Raw genomic sequence first — 15902 nt, 5'->3', positions numbered from 1 at the left:
GGCAAGCTTGGGACGCTAAGCCCGGTGAGACTCCTAAGGTCCCCCCTCCGGCCGCCACGTCCTGTGGTTCGGAGCCGATTTGCTTCCTGAACTGCGGCGGCTGAGCCACGCGGGGAGGCCGGGCACACGTCGCTGCCCAGCCCGCCCGCCCACCGGAGAGAGCTCTCCTCCCCCAGTTACTTGGTGATAATCGTAGCGGTGGCGACAGGAAGCAGCCCTGCCACCTGCCACCTGCTCCCCGCGAACCTTCGGGCACCTGGCACACCCGAGACTCACTGGCCCCCGGACACGGACCTGCTGGAACCCCCAACGTGAGCAGGTCACGCGTCTGTCTTTCTCCAAACGCCACTACAGGAACCGCTCCCCTCGCCCTGGAAGGCGGACAAGGGAGCCACCTGGGCGCCCGGGGCCCCGGGAGGGCCGCGCTCAGGCGGGAAGGGAAAGGAGCTCCCGCGGGGGTGGCGGAGACTGGTCTCCCGCGTGGGCCGAGGAAATCCAGTCCTGGGAGCAGCCGAGCAGCGGAGGGAAGCAAGACCTGGTCCCCCCACCCCGCCCCCCAGAGAGGCTCGAGACCGTCCCCTCAGATGCAAGGTGAGCACACACAGGGGTCTGGGTCTTCCGAGACGCCCGGGAAGGAGGAGGCATCCGGGGACACGACGCCCGTCCTCAACTCTTCCAGGGCTTCAGGGGAGACCGGGGGCAAGGCGGGGCCCGCGGTAATGGGGCAGGGGCCCCGGCGCCCAGCCGCCAGCTTCGGGCTCAGGAAGCGCCCGCACGGAAAGGGTCGGAGCTGTCGCCCTCGGTCCCGGGACACCGAAGCCGGAGAGGGGCAGGGAAGCCGGAGAGGGGCAGGGACGCTGGAGGCCACGCCGTTGGCAGGCACCAGAGCCGGGGGTCAGCGCGGAGCAGCCCCACCTCCGCAGCCCACCGGCCGCCCCGCCGAGCCCGCGCTTACCTTTCTGATACTGGAGCCACAGCTGCTGCTGGACCTTCTTGCTGGGGAAGTGGATGAGGCAGGTGAGCTCGGAGCCGTACAGGGCCTCGGCGACGTAGTGCGAGCCGTAGTGCTGGATGAAGGACAGCAGCTCGTCCCGGCTGCTCTCCCTCGTCAGGATCTTGAGGACGTTGGTGAAGCCTGGACAGGGGAGGAGCACGTGGAGGCGGTCAGCCCGGGGAGGCCGGGGGCTGGCGTCACCGCGGGGCACCTGGCTGCGTCACCACGGGGTCACCTGATGGCGTCAGCACAGGGTCACCTGGTGGCATCACCACGGGGTCAGTGTGGATCTGGTGTCACCACGGGTCACCCGGTGGCCGCTGCCATCTGAGTGCGCACAGCAGCCGCCCCCGGCCGCCCCGCAGAGGCTGCTCTCTCCCGGGGACACACGAGACACTACCGCCGAGAGGGAACCGACCGTGGAGGAAGGCCTCACGCCTGGCCACCGAGATCACGGGACCTGAAAGTCAGCGTGAGGAAGTCAGAGCCAAAGTCTGTCCCGTGCAACTGAGGAGCACCACGCACACGGTGGTCTCTCCCCCTCGTTCCGGGTGAGCCGAAGCCCCCACAAGGCAGCTTCCACGGTGCACACGAGCAAGTCAAAGGTCACACTGGGAGCGATTTCCTCGGTCCTCGGGGCGGAGCTGCTAGGATTCCAACCCCTCTGCTCTCACTCGAAACACACACGGGTTCCGCCGACCACAGCCCATCACCCAGGGCTCCAGCTGTCCCCAGAGGGACCCCGGGGCTGCCGATTGCCCCACGTCCTGATCTGATCCCCGGCCTGGCTTCCCATAGCACTGCTTCCCCACTGCCTCCGCCTCCGCCTCCGCCTCCGCCTCCCTCGCACAGTGATGTCTCTCTCCTGACATCTCGAGGGCCTCCTTGCTGCTCTATTGTCCTTGGTCCCGTGCCAAGGACACTTAGGCCCTCAGAGCCTCACACAGAGCCAGCATGGGAGTCACTCCATGACTGCAGCTCCCCACCTCTCTCCTTCCTCCGACAGGCAGGTCACCTACCTGTTGGGCCAAGAGCCTGAAGACTTGTAGGAGCTCCTCCCACCCCTGGATGACCAGTTCCCCAGTGACCTTACCTGGTATCCCAGGCCTCCGAGGGCATCACCCACGAGCCACCTACATCAGGCTATCCTTCCAGCCACAGCCTTCTTAGGTCTCCCAAATGGGACCTGAGATTTCCACCAACCTTTCTTCACGTACAGCCCCCAAACTGCAGAAATGGGCTCCCCACCTCCTCCTCACATCATTCCTGTGCTCTAAGTCTCCAGAAAGTCACCCCCTTACCACCCCCACCCCCAAGAAGCTATTCACACAATCCAGGCCAAGGGCACCGACTCTTTGCACCTTCAGTGGGCACCACCTTGAAAGCAGAAGCTCTCCACCACTTGTCTTTGACTGTGCACATGCACCCTTCCCCACCACCACCCTAACCAGGTACGGGGCACGGCGCCGGCACACGGCGGGGACACCAACCGCCACTGTGGCAAGTGCAATGGAGTCCACGTCACATCAACGTAAAATGTCAAAGAGCCAGCGAGCCGTCCTTCAACATTAAAACTGAGCTCTGATTTGCCGACATCTAACTTACAAGGGGTCCTCAGGAGCATCATCATTGATTAATCCAAGCTGATAACACCTCTGTAGTTCTAACAGCAACACTGCAGTCGGATCCACAAGTGAGGTGGGAGGGTGTGGGGAGGTGGGGGAAACAGAAACACGCCTCAGAGAGTGGATGTTTGATTAGGACAACCCCTCTCCACCCACCTGCTCACCCATGCAACTGCGTAATGAATACAGCGGTGTTCATCGTGACATTGCTTCTCTTAAATATCGAAGAACACCACCACGGAGATGGCCTGTGGCTCTTTTTCGAGGCAGACAAACCCGCGATCGAATCCCTGCTCTCCTCCTGTTTGGCCCCTTGCTAAGCTTTGTGACCTTGGGCAAGTTACTTAACCTCTCTGACCCTCAGTTTCCTTATCGGAAAAAAGGCGGGGGCGGGGGATGAATAATGTCTTCCTTGCAGGACTGATAGAAATCCTAAGATACGAGACATCATAAAGTGCTTATTAGTCAACGTCAGCAGTAATGACCAGTTGTACGTCCCGGATGGGACAGCCCTCTGCTTCCCGGGCTAAAAGAGTCTCGTGTTCCTCACGAACAAAATGATACTGAAAACAGAGAAGATAAGAAAAGAGCTGGCAAACGCACAGGAAGCGCCCAGACCATCACCCAAGGGCAGTGTCTTGACTAAAAGCCAGAGTAGAAAACCCCCTCTTTTCCAGAGTCCTCCACTCATTCTGGATTTTTCAGTTTTCACTTTTCTTTTACTCCTTCGTCAAACAGAAGTATCGACGACGTGTGGATGGTCTGTTAGTTACAGGGGCCACAGGAACGTAGGCTCAGGGACGGGCGGGGCCCACTCCGAACCCCCAGTTCTTGGGTCAGTGAGGGAAACACGTGGCTCAGATACGAGTCAAGCACACGAGGCCTTTAGTACAGGGAGTCGCTTGCACGGAATTCCTGGAGTTATTCCGCGGAAGCAGGGAACGTGGGCCGGGCCGGCCAGTCCTGCGGGAGGTGTTCTGGGCAAGGAGATCCAGGCCCAGGGAAGAGCACGTGCAAAGTCACAGAGGCACGAAAGAACACGCCCCGTCCTAAGAATTACAAATTGTCCCCGTCTGCAGAGATGCGGGGCTCATGCAGGTGGAGCGTGGGCAGTGTGTGGGTACGTGTGTGGGAGGGCAGCGTGTATAAGACACCGTATCGCTGTATAGGGCAGGGGTAGGAACGCGAAACACCCAGGGGAGACCAGAAGAACGCAGTCCACAAGCCTGAAATATATAGAATGTACAGGCGACGTGGACTGCCATTCAGCCCCTCTCCTAGCCACCCTTCCCCACACGGCTAGGATGCCCCTTCCTCCAGGAAGCCTCCCTGACTCCTCGGGACACACAGCTCCCTCCTCCGGGGAACCACCGCCTCACTATTGCACAGAACCTACCACATCAGGATGTCACTGTCTGTCTACTTGTCCATGCACGGTCCCCATGAGCCCCTGCATGGCAGTGAGGGCATGGCCTCGTTCCCTCAGCATCCCCAGCCCAGGGCCCGCACACCCTCAGTGCTTGGGAACACGTGCTGCGTCACCCCAAGCCCCCCGCTGCCCGGGCGGCGCTCCTCACCTGCTGAGAGGGTGATGGTGCTGAGCTTCACACGGTAGAGGTTGCTTCGAACCCGCCACTGCTGCACCATCGGGTAACCCATGGCCTCGTCATACCTGACGTCTCCTGGAGGACAGAATGAGAAGGTGACGGGTGGCCTGCGTTTGGGGAGCACTCACCGAAACCTCCGCCCCCTCCCCAGCCCGCGTAATGGCCACCGCGTGTAAGTGGACCGAGGCCCAGCCTTGGTGTGCAGGCCCTCCCTGGAGCCAGCAGCTCGGTCTGCACCTGCCTCCGGGCCTCTTCCCGGCCTCTGCTCTCAGCCCCGACCCTGCTTGCACAGGCAAAGCCAAAGCAGATCTGGGATTCCACGTAACCCTGTGGGCAGTTTGCCACGGGTCATTCAACAGCTCGATGCCTCGGTTTCCCCTTCTGGCACTACGGCTCCCTAGGCTGACATTCCTTCAGAGGCGCATCGTGAGACTCAAGGAAGGCGACAGAAGCGGGAAGCCCTGCGGTGACCTGGCCCCGTGCAGGCTGGAGGCCAGCAAACCACAGCCCGTCCTCCCGGTATCGCCTCCCGGCCGCCTTCACACGATGCCCATGGCATTGGGTGGGCGCCTTCGGGCCCCAGGCCCCGGTGTTCGCTGACCCCTGCACGGACCATCGTTTCCTAAAGTGAAATCGCGGGACATGCCTAGGGATCCCATGAGCTACACTTGCCCAGACACAAAGGCTCACGTTTCGAGGAAGATCAAGTTAAACGAAGTTAAGCAAGATCTTTAAAAATCTGTATAATTTCTTAGCACCTCGACTAGACCAATACGCATCCTAAAGCCCTTGGAAGGTAGTCTCAGGCACAGCATTTTGCAAACCCTTTTGACCAAGGAATCCCGTTTCTCCAGAGGGTTCACGGGGCCTCATGGTCCATAGAGTGCATTTCTGGGGGGAAACACAGGTATAGACCAAGCATAAGCAAAGACAAGAACAACACGGCGTCAGCAAGTGGTTAGCTCTGGCCGGTGAGCGTATTTAAGGGTCTTGTTTTCTGATTTATATTCATCTGCATTTTCCGAATTTTCTGCCCTCAGCATTGAAACCTCTCTTTTGTTTACAATCAGGAGGAAATACATGAGAAAGAAATGCCAGTCACATCAGCAGCTAATATGATTGTTGTTACGTATCCTCTGCAAGCTGCAGGCACATTTTCTGTCCTTTTCTCTTGTCCCCTGGTGAGGAGGCACTTAAGGAGATATTTGATACCAAGATTAAAATGAGACTCTCATTGGAACAAGTGATTTCTTCCTGGACGTTACTGCAGTATTAAAGTTGTCCATTAGCTGTCAACTTTTTTTTTTTTTCCCCCTCCTTAGCCTTTTCAGGAATAACAGAATTTTTTTTGGTAAGAAGCTTTCATTTTAAAGTAAAATATTCATGATCTCCAACTATCTGTCTCCCGGAGCGAGGTTGTTTTGTTATCAGAATGTCCTCTCTGTTTATCTCCTCTGCCTGTCCCGGCCTTCCTCCGAGAGAGGCCGGGGAGAGTAGGAGAACGGGTGGGGGAGGAAGACCAGACACCCGTGGCCGCGCAGCCTCCGCCCCACGCGTCGGTGGTCGGTGGTCGTCCTGAGTCCCTGCAGGCTTGGGCCGGTATTGGCAAGCAGGGCCCATCCTCAAGAGAGGGAGGCAGCGCATCCCGGAGCAGGCCATGGGTGTAGCTCATGCGCTGGGTGCTCTGATGTCCAAAAGGAAAAAAAATGCTACCCCTCGGGATCCCTGGGTGGCGCAGCGGTTTGGCGCCTGCCTTTGGCCCAGGGCGCGATCCTGGAGACCCGGGATCGAATCCCACGTCGGGCTCCCGGTGTATGGAGCCTGCTTCTCCCTCTGCCTGTGTCTCTGCCTCTCTCTCTCTCTCTCTCTCTGTATGACTATCATAAATAAATAATAATAAAAAAAATTAAAAAATGCTACCCCTTTTCTTTCTCATGACACTCATAGAGCCGTCATCGTTGCCTCTCACCCCCGGTGAGCGGTCATCACTTTGCCCTTCACTTCCTTCCATCCCTGGTCCTTCCCAGATTCCAGCCTGGAATATGACCTCCTCCAGGGGGTTGTCAGCTTCTATGAGGTTGAACTCATGGTCTTTATTATTCTCACTCCTGCAGAGCCTAGAACAGAGCCTGGGACATAATAGGCTCGCAACAAATACGGAGTTCCTGGCTCACCTCCTCACTGGCATCCTATTCCCCTGGTCCTTACTCATCCTTGACCCCCATGTTACCCGACTCTTACCCACCAAAAATCAGGGGTAAAACGAAGCTCTGCAATGGAGGGAGGTGTTTTTCCTGGAAATTACATTTTTTTTAACTCTAGAAATGTAACAGTTTCCTTATTAGGATGTCTCCAAAGATCCTCAGATCAAAGCAAATAACCGCAATGATTTGTGCCACTAATACAGAACCGTGATGCACCGAGCATCTTACACCTACGATCTCCAGTACTTACCCAATGCTCAAAAATAATTTAAACTCCATATTTCAGAAGAAGAAACTGAAGCTCGGAGAAGAAAGTGCTCAAGAGCACACAAAGATCAGTGACAGATCCAAGGTCCTTCCTGTCAGAGCACCGCACCTACCTTCCCATGGACCTGGGTCATATCTGTTTTAAGGGGTGATGAGCTCCCTATGACTGGGGGTATCCAAGAGGAATCAGCACTCAGGGGGGATAGGACAGGCCCAATTTCTTCATGGGTGAGGATGATTAGACTAGATGCCCTTTCCAGCCCCTGTCAGCTCTGAGATTCCATGATCTTATGGAAATTGAGGAAGGCACAGCAGTTTTTAGACAGATTTTACAAAGCATTTTTGTATCTAAGATTTCATTTGATCTATATCTGGGCCCTTTCGGAAGGAGGCCAGGTCAGGAAGGTGATGTGGGGCAGTGGAGACAGCATCAGGACCCACGGGGCTGCACTCCTGACTCGGCTACAGACACACACTAGTCATGTGGCCTGGGACTAGTTAAATGCTCTCTTTAATCAGTTTACAAGGGGGGTGGCCTGGATTACGACGTGCACGGTGCATGGCCCTGGGGAGGGGGGCGCCCTCAGCTCACGTGGGGCCTCCGTCCTGTCTGTGCCACATGGCAGGAAAGGCTCTTGGAGCTTCCAAGGGCTCACAAGCGGTGGAGGGGGTTTGAAACCCAAGTCTGCCACATTGCAGGGTCGTCCCTGGGGGGCATTTTCCTCTCGGTGAGACGTCAATCACTCGTCAGGGGCACCATTCTCCCTGGGCAGTGGTTGAGCCACCCCAACGTCTGCATCACAGAAGCAGAACCAGGCCCCTTGCATCCTAGGGAAGTCCCTCCAGAAAGATAGGAGAGGAAGGGGAAGAGGATGCAGGGGAGCAGAGGACATCCTGGGAGTGGGGGGATAGACTATCTGGAGTCCCGGAGGAGCCTGTAGAAGACAGCTCCCTGGGGACGGGGAGGGATGGAGGGGGAGGGCTGCAGAGCCAAGTGGAAACCAAGCACAGAAGTCCCGGGGCCGTGGCGCCTGGGTCTCATCCTGACAGGCGTGCTGCGTGACCTGGGCTGGTCCCAGTCCTCTCTGAGGCTAGATTCCTCGTATATAAAACAGGAAAAATAATACCCACCCCACAGAATGGCTCGGCGCCCTTGTTCTAAATCAAGTTGTGTAAGAAATGCCTGCAAAGTAAGAGAGGCTCCTGGTCGAGGGGTCCAGGGATTTTACTTTAGGATGATTTAAAGATTAAATGGAGTGAAAGAAGTCAGACAGAAAGATAAACAGTGCACGGTCTTAGGTAGCAGCTGAAAAGGTCGAACTCATAAAAGCGGAGGGTGGGATGGTTGGGGGTTAGGGGAAACGGGAGGCGTTGGTCAAAGGGTGCAAAGGTCCAGTTATGGGAGATGAGGACGTCCTGTGGGTCGAATGCACAGCGAGGTGACCACAGTTAATGTGCTGGGGGTAAATGAGGCTCAGCTCAGAGTCGGGAGTCTCAGGGGATCCCCTGGTTCTGCACAGCCCACCGTGGGAGCCCCCAGCGTGGCAGGTCCCTCCCGCACCCCTCACAGAGGCATCGGCCTGGAGAGGCCCGTCTCGGGGTGCTGAGGCCTGACAGCACCTGCAGGCCAGGCGTGTGGTCGGGGGCTGGGAGAGGTCTTACCAGTGAGCAGCTGGAGGTCTGGGAGGGGCTCGGAGAGGACCCCCCGGCACTGCTCCTCCACCGGCAACGGGATCACCAACAGCCCATCGGCCAGCTGAGGGAAGTCCTTGATGAAGTTGTTCTCCCTGCGGAGAGGAGCACAAGGACCGCCAGATGAGGGAGCGGAGGCTGCTGGGGGCCGCGGGGGGCCCGGAGCCGCACACACAGGCTCAGAGTGGGTGGGGTCCTGGCTGCCGTGCCCCTGGCCCCCCAAGCCCAGCTCAGAGCACGTGGCCTGAGTCCCGACCCACCGTTCACGAGCCGTGGGGTCCGCGGGAAGCTACTGGTCCACTCAGGACCTCGGACTCCTCGCTATGAAGTGAGATCTCAGGGTGGCCGGAACTACTTAACGGGACGGGGCTGCCAGTTGCTTAAGACACAGTCTGATGCTCCACAAACGGTGAGTTTGGCTGCTAACACCCCCCTGCATAAGCAGTGATGGGGGCCAGCCAGAGTGGGAGAGGACGGAGACCAGCGTGGGGTGCATAGAGAGGAAGGGCCGGGAGGCTTGAAAGAATGGGCGTCTGCTAAAGTGGAAGAGTCCTAAGGGATCTTTTGGATCAGACTCCTCCTTTTACAGATGGGGAAACTGAGGCCCAAGGAAGGGGAGCGACTTGCTCTCAGATGCCCCCTGCCCCCCGCTCCGGGCTAGTGCTCGTTCCCCAGGCCATCCTGGGAAGCTCTGTTTCCAAGGCAGTCCTCAGGGTGGCCTCAGGAGACTGAACCCTGAACAAAGGGAGTCTTTAGGGCAGGTGAGATGGTCTCGGTGCACCCCACAGAGGCAGGCATCCATCGTTTACACAACAGACCTGCCTCAAAATACAACAGCCTGCCAGGAGAGGTGGTAAGCTTCCCGTTCCTGAGAGTGTGCAAGCAGGGACCTGGACAGCCACTTGGTAGGAACAGTTCGGGGGCATTTCTGCATTAAACTCTGACATTTGGGGTCCCTTCACATTGCGAGACACAAATTGCAGTCTGGAGAAGAGGAGGAGGAGGGGAGGAGATAGACAAAGGGAAGAGGGTATTCATCACTTCACTCTGCCCCCTGGAATGGGCCACTGTGACATGAAAACCAGAAAGAGGAACACCCGACCAAGGAATGCCAAGGCGATGCCTCCAGAGCCTGGATCTCTGGCAGTTCACAAGCAGCTATGCTCCGTATGCCACGCCCCGCAGCACGCACCTCACCCTGGGCATCTGTCAACCGCCCCCCACCGCCCCCAAGATGCAGGTGTGTAGGGGGGGGTGCAGCTGGGTCACTTCCAGCCTGTAGGCCATGCCCTGTGGCACACACCTCACCCTGGGCATCTGTCAATGGCCCCCCCGACTACCCCCAAAATGCAGGTGTGTGGGGGGCGCAGCTGCGTCACTTCTGGTCCGTATGCCACGCCCCGCAGCACGCACCTCACCCTAGGCATCTGTCAACCCTCCCTGCCCCCAAGATGCAGGTGTGGGGGGGTGGCACAGCTGGGTCACTTCTGGTCTGTAGGTCACACCCCATGGCACACACCTCACCCTAGGCACCTGTCAACCCCCCCACCTGCCCCCAAGATTCATTCCTTTGGTGAGTACCCTCCCTGTGCCTTGACTCCTGAGCACCCCTTGGGGGCCAGAGGAGGAGACATCATCCCCATTTTTATACCCATCATCTTCATCCCCATCATCATCATCCCCATCCTCATCCTCATTTTCATCACCATCTTCATCCCCATCTTCATCCCCATTGTCCTCCTCATCTTCATCCCCATCATCATCACCATCTTCATCCCCATCATCGTCCCCATCTTCACCCCATCATCATCTCCATCATCATCCCCATCATCACCATCTTCATCCCCATCATCATCCCCATCTTCATCCTCATCTTCATCACCATCATCTCCATCTTCATCCCCATCGTCATCCCCATCGTCATCCCCATCATCATCCCCATCATCATCTCCATCGTCATCCCCATCGTCATCCCCATTGTCCTCCCCATCTTCATCCTCATCTTCATCACCATCTTCGTCCTCATCTTCATCCCCATTGTCCTCCCCATCTTCATCCTCATCTTCATCACCATCTTCGTCCCCATCTTCATCCCCATTGTCCTCCCCATCTTCATCCCCATCTTCACCATCATCACCATCTTCAACCCCATCTTCATCCCCATCATCATCCCCATCTTCATCCTCATCATCATCCCCATCTTCATCCCCATCATCATCCCCGTCACCACCATCGCTCACAACATCCAGAATCCTCATCAGTTGCTAGGGCCTGGCGCCGTGCTCTGCATGCGTCCAACGGCTGAGCCTTCGCAGCAAGATGGCTGTTAACTGTATCCTTTCTGCAGCTGATGAACACCAAGGCTCCGAGTTCAGAGGGGGCGAGCGTGCAGAGGGGAAGCCGGGTCTGGGGGTTGCTCCCGCTAGGTGGGCGGTGGGCACGAGTGTGTGCTGGGCACGTGTGTGCACGGCGGTGCGCTTCTAGTCGCCCCACGTGCTGTTGCATGTGTCACGGCGGTGCCCCCCCCCCCGCCTGTCCGGGGCCGCGCGTGTATGCGTGCACACCTGGCCCAGCATCATGGCTGTTCCTAGGCGCCTGGTCAGCATCTGGTCTGTTTGCACACCTGGGCATGCGGAACCGCGACGTGAATAGAACAAGTGAGGCTTCTGGGGCCCTGGGAGTGCCCCCCAAGGAGCACGTACCCCTCGCCAGGGTTTGCGGGACTGCCGTTCCTCCTGTCTCCCCCGAGCGGGGCCTGTGGGGATACAGCTCTTCCCACAAAGATAAGGCCGCGGGTAGGGTGTCCCCTGCCCTAGGCAGCCGAACACATGCACGTGTGGGGCCGAGCTGGGCCAAGGGCCTCACAGGGACCGCACCCCGCCCTGGTCCTCCAGGTCTCCTCAGCTAACCGGGGGACAACAAACGAGCCATGCGGAGGAGGCAGTGGGCCCGGCTCTCAGGGACACGGGGTGGGCTGCATGCTTCTGGGGCCATCCCCGGGAGACCCAAGCACCTGTGCCCCGGGCAGGCGAGGGCAGGCAGCAGAAGGTGCCAAGGGCTCTGACCCCTGGGCCCCAGGTCTGCCCACACCACACCCCAGCTGCTCAGCCAGGGCGGACCGCGCAGACCCCCATCGTGTCATCTGGGAAAGAGGATGACGCGTTCAGTGGGCCTTCATGAGATGGCAAAGGCGCACGGCAAGCATGACCTTTCCGTGAGGACCCGCTGTGCAGCAGGCTCTGCTCTGAGCTGGGACGTTCGTCCTCTCCCAACCCTGAGAAGTGGGTGCTGCTCCGTGCAAGGCTGAACAGGTGATGCACGAGGCAGCTGGAGCCCCTGGCTGGTCCGGCACCAAGGCTCCCATTCCTCGCCCCAGTGCTCAGGTGCGGGGCGCTGTTGAAGCCAGAGGAGGAGCACCCATGGGTGCACTGTGCCCACACAGAGCGCCGCACATGATGACCCGGCCGCACCGGGGGCTCTGCTGTCCCTGCGACCTCCCCCATCCTCACGCCGGGGGCTGGAGCTGAGCACCCCAGGCCAGGGGGGAGGCGGGGGCTCCGGGCCGTGTGGTGCCTCCCTGGGCGCATGCACCCTGCAGCTGGGGAGACCGAGCTGAATGCAAACTCCTTTGCTTTGGTTTGGTTGCCACTTTCCCATGGGGGGGGGGGGCTCCATTTGACGTCTGCCCTGGCACCCCTTCTAGAGGCAGAGCCACCATCGTCAGCCCTCTCTCTCTGCCTCCCCGCAAGCCAGCCTCCACCTGCAGGGCGAATCTGACCCCAGGGGGACAAGGGGAGGCAGCACAGCAGCCACCAGAGGATGGCTGGGGGCCTGGCTCTGGAAGAAGGTGCCCCCCCCCAACCGCCTGGAGCTTTCGCCAGGAAGCGGGGAGGATCCCGAGGAAGCGCTGATGAGGAGGCTGGGAGTCCGCAGGCAGCAGGCCGGGAGAAGCCGGGTGGGCCAGACCCCAAGGGCACAGACCAAGCTAAGCCGACCCTCAGGCCTGGGCCCTTGGCGGCCGCCGGGGGATGGGCCAGGCGTCCTGCATGGCCGCTGCCAGCAGAGGGCGCCCAGGGCCTTTGCATCGCCCGGCTCTCTGGGGAGGTGAGCACGGAGGGGAACAGCACCACCGAGAAAGTTCCACGGGGCCCAGAACCTCGGAACCCAGACACCTGCTTCGGAATCCGCCCCCCACCCCGACCTGGGAAAAGGAGGCGGGGGGGGGGGGGCGGCGGGGTGCTGGCTACATGCAGTTGGCAGAAAGCGGATTCAGATTCTCAGGGCTTATGTGCATGCATGGTGTAGGAAAAAAAACCCTATAAAACAACTACTCCTAATAACAGGAAGACAGGAAGAAGAATGAGCAATATTCATTTATCAATCACGTTGGTTGATCACCAGCCACCGCCTAGACGGGCGCGTGTGCATGTGCGTACGTGATCTCTGCACGGGAGCTCCGTGACACAGCTGCCCTTACTCCCATTTTATAAATAAAGCAAAGGGCCCTCAGGGAGGTGAAGGAACTCGCCAGCTGAGGTGCAGTTAGGACGCAGACAGTGGCCAAGACCACCTGGAGCTGAGGGAGGTGGGGGGTCCTAGCCCAGCGCCTGGGACGCAGCCCCTGTCCAGTGGGTCACCTGAAGTCCGAGCGCCTGGTCCCTGGGACAGCCTGAGACCAGGCGGGTCCGCTGTTTGCTGTCACAGTGGGTGCGCTCTGGTGCCCAAGATGCGTCCGCATGCATGTGTCTGTGTGTGCGCCTAAGTGGATGTCCTGTTTCAGTGACAGGGGCCCTGCTTCTTTTCTTTCTTTTCTTTTTGCATTTTTTTTTTTAAAGACTTATTTATGTCAGAGACCGAGTGAGAGAGCACGAGCAGCAGGGGCAGACGGGAGAGGAGAGAGACTGCAGCAGAGTCCCCACTGAGCGTGGCACCGGACACAGGGCTTGGTCTCACGACTGTAAGATCACGCCCTGAGCTGAAACCAAGAGTCGGTCTGCACCGACTGCACCATCCAGGGGCCCCATCCGGGGCCTTCTTTCTTTAGACAAACATCTCCCCCAAAATAGCCACGAAAAGAGTTCCATCTCAGTTGATGTCATATGAAAACGATTAATCAAATTTTTAAGCTCGCAGATCCTGGGCTCTGGGGACTCAGGAGAACTCTGGGAGTGGGAGGTCTCGTTCCTTCCTCGGGCATTTAGTCAGGCCTCTCGTGCTGCAGGGGTGGCTCTGCACACGAGGACGCAGCAGTGGACAGGAGGCTGCCTCCGCGCACGAGGACCAGGAGGGAATGCGAGCAAGGTACGAGGGTCCGCCGGGCCTTCGCAGTCTAGCCCCTGCCTACCGCTCCGGCCCCGTGCTAGCCCCCGGTCCCCCGGCCACTGTTCTCCAGCTACACTGACTGCACTTATGTTCCTCTTGCAGGGCACACTCGCTTCCTACAAAGGGCCCACTGGGGATTTGCCCCCTGTCTGGAAAGTTCTCATCCCTGCCCCCTGCCCCTGCCCCCTGCCATCACCGACTGATCATTTGAACCCACAGGTTACTTCCCTGCCCTTGAGCAATCTGCCTGGGACCGGTTCTCCTGTCACGCTCTCCCATAGCGTCTGGCTCTTTCCTTCCATGAAGAGCGAGCGTCCCAGCTCCTGACTGTCGATATGCTCATGGGGACCTTGCTGGACACCTACCTACCTTGGTCGCTGGAATATGAGCTCTGGGGGGGCCAGGACCGAGGGTCCTTGCCTCTGTGTTGCCTCCCCAGGGCCTAGCACAGTGCAAACTGCGTACAAAGTGGGTGCTCGATGAATACTCCATCTAAGGGATATTGGGAATTTGTTCTAAAATTCCAGCTCTTGGGCAGCCCGGGTGGCTCAGCGGTTTAGCGTCGCCTTCAGCCCAGGCCGTGATCCTGGAGACCCGGGATCGAGTCCCATGCCGGGCTCCCTGCATGGAGCCTGCTTCTCTCTCTGCCTAGGTCTCTGCCCCTCCACCCCCTGTGTCTCTCTTGAATAAATAAATAAATAAATAAATAAATAAATAAATAAATAAATATCTTTAAAAATAATAATAAAATAAAATAAAATTCCAGCTCTTCCACACGGAGCTTTCACCTGGAGCTTTTCCCTCTTCCTGAGGGCACAGGAGCCCGGCTCCTATATAGCTCAGATAGGAGCCAGGGGCCCCAGAGCCCCCCAGTCCCCGAGCTCGCAGGGACTGGGTGGGAAAAGGGGAGCTCTCTAAGCAGGCGTTGATCAGACCTCCCGCTCTTGATGGACCCATGTGTACGTGTGTGCACTCGCACTGGAGCGGAGAAGCCGGGCAGGGGGTGGGTGAGGGATGCCAGCAGGAAGCAAGAGGCCCAGGTAAGAAACCACCTCCTCTTCCTTGTCATCGTCTCAATTGCCCCCCAGGTGGAATAAAACCTTCCAATCACTTCTCCCTCATTGATCTTGTTCGTGATTAGATCCCAGAAGTGGCCTTGGGGTCTGGCGGTGGGCTCAGAAGTCCTTCAGACATGGATCCACATGCTGGCTGCGTGGCTTTGGGGAGGTCACTTCCATTTCAGGAACCTTAGTGACCTCACCTGTAAAAACCGGAGTAAGGAGTTTGGGACTTCAAGGGGGTTGGGAGGAGGATTCATGGTCCCATGTCCTAAATCCCACACTAGATCCTGAATCTCTTTGAGAGCCTCAGAGGACCCTAGACAGCGCCTATTCCTAGCAGAAGCCTCCTAAGCATCTGTCCAGTTGTGTGCAGAGGTGAGAGGCAGGCCTCTTCGCCCTCCACGCCACCTGCACCCCACCTCTAAGGGACTCCGACCTACGGAGCGTTTCCACGGAGCAGGCACCTTGTCTAGCTCCACTCGCATCAGCCACGCAGACAAGAATGACAAGCAAGGGAAGCTGGGCTCCTCCACCACCCTCCCCACCCCTCCTCAGGTCTTCCCTCCCTCCTGCCCCAATTTAAGAATATGTGTGAGTGTTTTGGATACATTAATACACAGCCACCAGCATGCAAGAGCCAATCACCCCTCAGTTCTGGGGAAATTAGCATTTAAATTGAGGTATTTCAGGGAAGTAAATCATCCCAGAGCCAGCTAGCACTGTCTGCAGCCTTTCTTAGTGGAAGGCAGGCCGGGAGCTGTGGCCTGCAAGCTGGTGAGTCTGCAGGGAGCGGTCTGCTGTCCCTGGCTCTCCCCAGGCTGCCCACAGCCTCTCAAAGGGCGGCAAGGAACCCCCACCACGAATGAGGACATCTCCTCCCGTTTAAACAACGCCCCATCCCTCACCTACGACTAAACTGAGCCTTTCTGCCAAGTGAGAACAGTGTCCATGGCTGCGATGGGGTTTCCTCTGGGATCAATGAGCTGGGACACTCATCTTGGCTCTGTGGCTGTCTAACTGGGGGGTCTGGGGAAGCCACTCCCCACCCCCGGGACTGGGAGGGGCGAACGGTTGGTACAAAATATTTGGGTTTCTCTGAACCCCAGATGGAGAGGTAGTGGGCTGGATCC

The 15902-nt window shown here is 58.3% G+C and overlaps 1 protein-coding gene across 5 annotated transcripts in view; it reads right to left on the bottom strand.

The window, feature by feature from the left end:
• Positions 1–15902, bottom strand: part of ASTN2 (astrotactin 2) — an 854920-nt gene that overhangs the window by 232206 nt on the left and 606812 nt on the right. For all 5 annotated transcript variants that reach the window (XM_072727526.1, XM_072727523.1, XM_072727524.1 and 2 more), the window contains 3 exons: positions 8360–8484; positions 4197–4301; positions 956–1135 (listed from right to left, as the gene is read on the bottom strand). In XM_072727526.1, the coding sequence (XP_072583627.1) occupies positions 956–1135; positions 4197–4301; positions 8360–8484 (410 nt within the window). The remainder of the gene's footprint in view (positions 1–955; positions 1136–4196; positions 4302–8359; positions 8485–15902) is intronic.

The sequence above is a fragment of the Vulpes vulpes genome, chromosome 12, assembly GCF_048418805.1.
Source record: "Vulpes vulpes isolate BD-2025 chromosome 12, VulVul3, whole genome shotgun sequence".
Lineage (NCBI taxonomy): Eukaryota > Metazoa > Chordata > Mammalia > Carnivora > Canidae > Vulpes > Vulpes vulpes.
This window is presented reverse-complemented; position numbering and strand designations above follow the sequence as displayed.